We start from the raw sequence: 7,538 nt of genomic DNA, 5'->3' as shown, positions 1-7,538 counted from the left end.
CTAAAAATAATCTAGAGGATGAAATAAGGCAGGGAACATGGAGATCGGAAGGCTCTTGCATAAACTACTACCTAGATTAGCGCCCAGTCTCAGACAATACTGAGAAATTTTGGGCCAGGATACACTAGGACCTGGAGTTCACTTGAACTCCAAGGAGGAGAGGAAGAGAAAGAAACTAACAACTCTTGGGTTCTAATGAAGACAATATGGGAATTATTTTTTGTGGGGAAGTCTCTAGATGAAAGTAACCAATGAGCAGTATTTAGAATAAAGTCACAGATCTCAGAAGACATTTGGGGGAACAGAGATCTGAGAAGCAGAGAAGCACATCAGTGTCCCCTTAAGCAATGGGAGAGTGAAAAGTAAAAAGTTTGGGACACAACTCATGAAAACACCCATATCTTAGGGTGCAAGCAAAGTAAGAAGCACCAGTGGAAGCTTAAGAGTGATCAATGGAGAATCAAGAACATTGGGTAACTGTTCACTGACACGAGAGGCAGCCTGTTCTAGTGGGCAAAATATAAAAAGACCTTTACCTTTAAACTTGTACTTCAGGCCCAACATTGATTACTATTTGTCCTCAATCTCTCTCAACTGGGTCTCTCATGTTTAAAATGGGGGCAATAGCCTACGACCAGGCACCCTTGCAAAGCTTTGGTGAAGATGGATGAATAAAACAGATGCAAACACACTTGGAAAAAATGTTGATAATTCATTCCCCGATTGACTCTGAGAATGACCTGCAGTAAGTCCACTAGCTCTCAAACTTCAGTGTGCATGAAAAACATGCTGGACACTTGTTAGACTAGAGTCTAGGGGGTCCTATTCTAGCACAAAAACATCTGAATTTTTAAGTTTCAGGTGACTTTCATGCAGTGGTCCATGGTCCAGATTTAACGGGATACTGAATGAGTCCAATATCTTAAAAGATTAGAAAGCAGGCTGAGAAGAATGCTGTGTCAATGCTGGGTTGAACACCAGGCAGTGGCAAAACACAGGAAGTGTTACAGTGAAAGATAATTTAAGCAACAGTCTTGTTTCTAAGGATCATAAATCCTGGGACATGGAAATATCCTTATTATGTATTAAATCTTTATGATGATATTCACTGTAATTTCACCTGTTACTGCTAAAGTAAAATTTTAGTAGTAAATAATTCTCATAAAAAGACATTTAAATTACTGTAATTTTGGAGACTACAGAGGAGACATAAGATCCATTTCAAAAGAGTAAGACAGGCCAGGTTCTGAGGCAGCAGGATAGCTTGAGCCCAGGAGTTTAAGACCAGCCTGGGCAACACAGGGAGACCTCATATCTACAAAAAATTTAAAAATCAGCCAGGTGGTGGTGCATGCCTGTGGTCCCAGTCACTTGGGAAGCTGAGGCGAGAGGACTGCTTGAGCCTAGGACATTGAGGCTACAGTGAACTGTGACTGTGCCACAAAGCAAGACCCTATTTCAAAAACAAAGAGAGAAACAGCTAACTTTGAACCCTGCCCCCCAACTATTCCACAAAGAACTGTTTGGTATCTACTATTATCCACACCTGTTACATCTAATCCCAGGGTAGATTGATTTGTACATGGAGGCCTAACCTCAAAGACTTGCATTAACACCTGTTATCTAGAGAATATTCTATCACTTAATATTCTTGGCTTTGAATAACCTAAAGCTCATTTGCTGGAGGTTCCAAAACACTCTGAAGCCTGGTTACAGTGACTGTAATCAGGGGTTGGAAATGTGTCCTTCTGTACAAAGTCCAGAATTCAGGTTTCCAGCAGCTACAACTCAGGGCTAGGTTAGCATTTTGGCTGTGTACAACAGCAGTTCTTGAACAGTACTGCAAGCCAACAAGGTTTCTCGTTCTCACAATTTATTTGGGCAAATTGCCGATCAAGATTGATCCAGTTTTGCTTTTTTTGGAGGGTGAAGGACAATTTGATGTTCCTAAAATCATGTGCTGAGCTGCATTTTCAATGAGACTTGGGGGAGGGGTGGGGATCAAGGTCCAGGATTACATATTGTATGTTAATACAGAATGTTGTAGACGATACTAAACACACTGACTGTAGCTACCAGTCTCCTCTGTGATATGAGACTAAGAATCTAATAATTTAAAATAATAAAACACTTCCTTCCCAAAAGATTATTTGAAATTGCATGTCCAACCCAAAGCAACAATGCTATAGTATAAAAAAAAAATACCTTGGAATCTATCATACAGGAAAACACTACGGTTTAAAGGAATTGGAACTGGCACACTTGAGCTGATGCTGCTGGTCATATATCAAGTGCACCTTTATATAAATAACTTAAAGCCTTGAGGAAATAAGCAGTAATGAGACAGACTCAGACTATAATTGAAAATAATAGCATGAGAAAATTCAGGTTGTTTTGGCTTCCTTTCCCATTTTTTTCTTCCCCTTCTTAAAAAAAAGAATCAATTTCATCAAATAAAGAAACAGCCCAGTTCCTCTGCTTATGATAAAAATTAGACAACAAAAATACTTACACGGGACTGGAATTCAAAGAGCAATGATCCACCATCATTTCTGGAAGGAAATCCAACTTAAACGCAGCCATCACCTCACTCTCCCCTTCAGAAGCCAATGATATTAACTTGCTGCACTTGTCTGATCCACAAATACACACAGCTTTAGCTTCCTGGGCCCCACAAAAAACACAAAGTGGAAACAGGAGCTCAGGGAAACCAGCAATAAGTGCCACAGAAAGAGGCAGGACTGGGGAAGGGGTAGGGAAAGGGAGTATTGGATTAAAATGGGGATGTGACCATGTGAAGGGAGGCTCAGCCCAGCACACAATGAAAGTGCTGATGCGCCAGGCTTGTTTTGTGCGATTTTCCCTGGCGAAGCAGTACTAAGTGCACTGTCAGATAAATAGAATGTCAGATCCATGAAGATAGCAGTGGCTAACTGAGCAGAAGAAACACAAACTTGTTTCACATCCTCCAAACTCCTCCCTGCAAACCAGTTTTTAAGGTCCCCCAAAGCCTGAAACTAACTGAAGCGAGAAAAGGCTCACCGAAGAAGTGGGTTGTTAGCCTTGCTTTTAAACTTACGTTTCCATGTGCCACAGACAGCAATGAGCACAGTACTTAGGTCCAAACTAACCTCAGAACAGTCACATAAAGAGGAATGATAAGACCATCAGAAGCAGGCCAGAGACAAGCTGGTTGAATAAACTGGCCACCAGAAACTTACCACTCTCGTACAACTGCCTACAGTGGATCAACCTTACTTTTTTTTTTCTTGATATTTTCAAAAAAGCATCAATTTCTCAACTGACCTTGCTTTCTCGATGATGTGCTATTTAATGGTTAGAGTAAGGTGTGCTCCTCATCTAGGTGAAAGACTTCAAAAATCCTTTGTTCAGCAACACTCATTAGATGGCACACAGAAATTTTCTTTACTAACTCTGAAGCTTAATTTGCCAGAAAATAAAAATGGAATAGTAATATTCTGCCTCTTACTAGCATACTAGGAAATAATGTATTTTCAGTTCTCTGTTGTCCTTTCTAAAGAAACAAAGAACAAAAGCCACTATAGTGATAATAATGAAAAAGAACTAGGGCCTATCAGGGACAACACTCAAACATGTAAGGGAAAAACCAAGATATGAAGTCTCTTCATTGTCATTTTCCTCCTTTAAACTGTTGCTAAAACCGAGACTAGTGAGTGCACACATAAAAATTCTATTATGGGTGAGCAGTAGAGATGGATATACTTAGCAGTCAAGGCAGATGTGTGCTCCCGTTCTCAATTTAGCTCCACATCCCCCCAAACAACAAATGGTGGCATTTCAATATTTAGGCAGTGACTCTAAAATGTTATCTCTGAAGGCTCCCAAATTTCACAGGCTTTCTTTCCATTTTTATCATTAGAGTTGCCTTACCTCAAAGATTTCACTTCACCCAAGCTCAGTTCACAACACAGGGAACTTTGAAAAAAAGAAGTTATGTTCAGCCTGCAAAGAAGTAAAACGAATGAACTCCTAAACACACAGTTAACGTTAAAAAAAAAAAGAAAAAGAAAAAGAAAGGCACAATAGCATAGGCCTAAAAGTTCTAATCTGTGTAACAATGGCTGACATCTGTCTGCATCTGACCCAGGAAGGTGAAAACTGTCTCTTCTGTCCATGTCCAGACGTCATCATCCAAAATCTAGAACTGTAACAGCAACTTACTGCTTTTTCTATTTTTGCCAGAGACTCGCTCATCTGATTTACTACTATAGAGGCAGAAGTGGCAGGAGCTCTCTTCCACCCTATTAAAGCAGCAAAAACAAGCTGCAAGTGAGAGGAGACTGTGCAACTGACACACAGTACACAGTTTACCCAGCCATGCCTGTCAGACAGAAGATGGTAACCCTAGCTGGGACTGGTTAGATTACTGGTTATATTTGTCCTAGTTTTTCTTATGTACACTGGAACTGATGGCATGCCTCTTCCTATAGAAAGCTGCCTGGACCAAAGAATAACTCTGAGTCGACAACCAAATTACATCTTTTAGTGCAAGAATTCCTTTAAAAAGACATTCCAGGCTTTAAAAAGGCTGAGCAACATCAGCTCACAGTGGTTCACCCCTGTAATCAATCTCAACACTTTGGGAGGCCAAGGCAGGCGGATCACCTGAGGTCAGAAGTTCAAGGCCAGCCTGGCCAACACAGTGAAACTCCATCTCTACTAAAAAAATACCAAAAAAAAAAAAAAAATTAGCTGGGCGAGGTGGCACACGCCTGTAACCCCAGCTACTCGGGAGGCTAAGGCGGAGAATAGCTTGAACCCAGGAGGCGGAGGTTGTGGTGAGCCGAGATCACACCACTGCACTCCAGCCTGGGCGACAGAGTAAGACTCCGTCTCCCCCATCCAAAAAAAAAAAAAAAAATTCCTTTAAAAAGGATTCAATAAATTTCAAGGAACTTACTGGTTATTGTGTTTTTTTTTTTTTGTTTTTTTTTGTTTTTTTTTTTGAGACGGAGTCTCGCTCTGTCGCCCAGGCTGGAGTGCAGTGGCCGGATCTCAGCTCACTGCAAGCTCCGCCTCCCGGGTTCACGCCATTCTCCTGCCTCAGCCTCCCGAGTAGCTGGGACTACAGGCGCCCGCCACCTCGCCCGGCTAGTTTTTTTGTATTTTGTAGTAGAGACGGGGTTTCACCGTGTTAGCCAGGATGGTCTCGATCTCCTGACCTCGTGATCCGCCTGTCTCGGCCTCCCAAAGTGCTGGGATTACAGGCTTGAGCCACCGCGCCCGGCCTATTGTGTTTTTAATATTTACTAAAAACATACGAAATCTAATTGTATCTCCAGTTCAAATCAGAATCATATCTGTAACAGACTACTTAAATGGAGACATTATTGAGTTGCCAGGCACTGCCCAATGTATGAAAGGATGTGTTCTCCTTAAAATAGTTTTCACTAAGCCAAGGGCTGGGAAACATGATTTAGAGTAATGTCTTAAAATCATTTTTTCCCAGTCATAGAACTTTCATTCAAAAGAAGTCTCTAGAGGCCCAATTTATAAAGCAGTTGAAAATAGAAAGTACGGTCCATGAATTCTCTGTGCTTATACTGCTATTAAAGTCCATTTTATGATTTATAAAGCAACATTGCTTTAAAAACCCACAAGATGAAATGTCATTACATGAAAGAGGGCACTTCTTTTTAGACAGGTCACAAGAGTTATCTCAGTATAATTAAATTCAACATGCTTTGGGAAAAGAGCACAGAAATTAATCACAAGTCAATTTTAGAAAGAGGTTATGAAGTTAAGTGATAAATTATGGGAATACAAAAATGCAAATATTAAGGGAAATTTAAAAGTAGAAAAGAAAGTTATTCACAAAAAACTGCCCGTGTGTGTGTGTGTGTGTGTGTGTGTGTGTGTATGTGCGCATGTGTGTGTTTAAATGTCTTAATTCATCTGGGCACGGTGGCTCAAGCCTGTAATCCCAGCACTTCAGGAGGCTAAGGCAGGCAGATCACGAGGTCAGGAGATCGAGACCATCCTGGCTAACACGGTGAAAACCCGTCTCTACTAAAAATATAAAAAATTAGCTGGGCGTGGTGACACATGCCTGTAATCCCAGCTACTCAGGAGGCTGAGGCAGGAGAATCACTTGAACCCGGGAGGCGGAGATTGCAGTGAGCTGAGATTGCGCCACTGCACTCCAGCCTGGGCGACAGAATGAGACTCTGTCTCAAAATAAATAAATAAAAAAATAAAAAATAAAAATCAAATAGACATTCCAGCCTTTTCCCACAAAGGAAGCATTAGAAATACAGAGGTGACCGAAGGGGTTATAACCAAGGGTCTGCTGCAAAAGAAGGCCTTAACTTTCCCTCAGCCTCTTTTTATCACCTGTTCCTTTCACTCTGAATGTACTTTCACGGTTTCCTCTTCTCTCCCTGGTTGTCCGTCTGTCTGTTTTCTCTGCCTTGAATATTCTCTCTACTATTTAAAAGAGCAACAATTCAAAGCCTGATTAAGTGAAGGTAGGAGCAATCAGCCTGCTGTAACATTAAGAACCCAAATCATTAAAAATGATCAATATAGGTAAGAAAAACACTCAACAGAACAGCATTCATTGCATTTAGGATATAGGCATAGTATAAACTTAACAGGAAGTGTAAAACTGGATTAGAAAAGAGAAAGGCTAGCAATCACAGTATGTTTTGCCAAAAGGATGAAAAAGCAAACAAAAGCACAGTTAAGCAAAAAAGCCTAGGTAGCTTATGCAAACGTCTACCTTGATAGATATAACCAGGGAGTTCTACAACAGGTGAACAGATTTTACACTTCCACCCCAATAATATAAGTATGTTTGAAAGGGCAATAAAGTGAAGTCTAGTTATATAAGCACAGAGGAGATTAGAAGCTACTACTGAAAAGGGAATCAATGTCATTAAAAATCACCATCAATCTATACAAGGGAATTCAAATTGCAAAAATCTAGGGAATGGTCATAACCTCAGACTGCTGCTAAGTGGACTGGGTATTTTACCCCCGAGTTTCTGGCAGTGAGATGATATAAGAGATTAAAAAAGTAAGCAATTGATACTTGAAAATAACCAACTATAGTAACTTAAATTTTTACACAGTACCTTTTTGGACCTAAATTTCATTTCTTAAATTGAGTATTTATAATATAATTAGTGGGTCTCCTGAGCTCCCAACCAACTACCTTGCACAGGTAAAATATGCTGACACAAATTGGTAATTATTTCTGTGGTAATTATATTTCACTTGGTGGAAGATTTTTGTTATTGTTACAAAATGTAACAGTTAAGAATAATTTATGGGCCAGGAACACAGGCTCACGCCTATAATCCCAACACTTTGGGAGGCCAAAGTGGGCAGACTGCTCAAGTCCAGGAGTTTGAGACTTGTCTGGGCAACAAAGCAGGACCGACCTCTACAAAAAAATACAAAACATTAGCTGGGTGTGGTGGTACACACTGTAGTCTCAGTTACTCAGGAGGCTGAGGCACGAGGAGTGACCGGGCCCAGGAGGTCAACGCTGC

General features: G+C 40.6%; 1 protein-coding gene across 50 annotated transcripts in view; it reads right to left on the bottom strand.

Annotated features, from left to right (window-relative positions):
- The window catches only part of CELF1 (CUGBP Elav-like family member 1), a 91,812-nt gene that overhangs the window by 31,940 nt on the left and 52,334 nt on the right, over window positions 1–7,538 (bottom strand). For 16 of the 50 annotated variants that reach the window (XM_077962878.1, XM_077962881.1, XM_028833431.2 and 13 more), the window contains exons 3-4: window positions 3,913–3,984; window positions 2,513–2,664 (exon numbers count right to left, since the gene is read on the bottom strand). The exons of 22 other annotated variants lie outside the window; for them this stretch is intronic. In XM_077962878.1, the coding sequence (XP_077819004.1) occupies window positions 2,513–2,583 (71 nt within the window). In that variant the 5' untranslated portion in view covers window positions 2,584–2,664; window positions 3,913–3,984. The remainder of the gene's footprint in view (window positions 1–2,512; window positions 2,665–3,912; window positions 3,985–7,538) is intronic. 12 more of the 50 variants (XM_028833429.2, XM_077962879.1, XM_077962882.1 and 9 more) reach the window with 1 other exon arrangement.

The sequence above is a fragment of the Macaca mulatta genome, chromosome 14 (genome assembly GCF_049350105.2).
Source record: "Macaca mulatta isolate MMU2019108-1 chromosome 14, T2T-MMU8v2.0, whole genome shotgun sequence".
NCBI lineage: Eukaryota > Metazoa > Chordata > Mammalia > Primates > Cercopithecidae > Macaca > Macaca mulatta.
The sequence above is the reverse complement of the archived record's forward strand: the minus strand, read 5'-3'. Positions and strand labels throughout refer to the sequence as shown.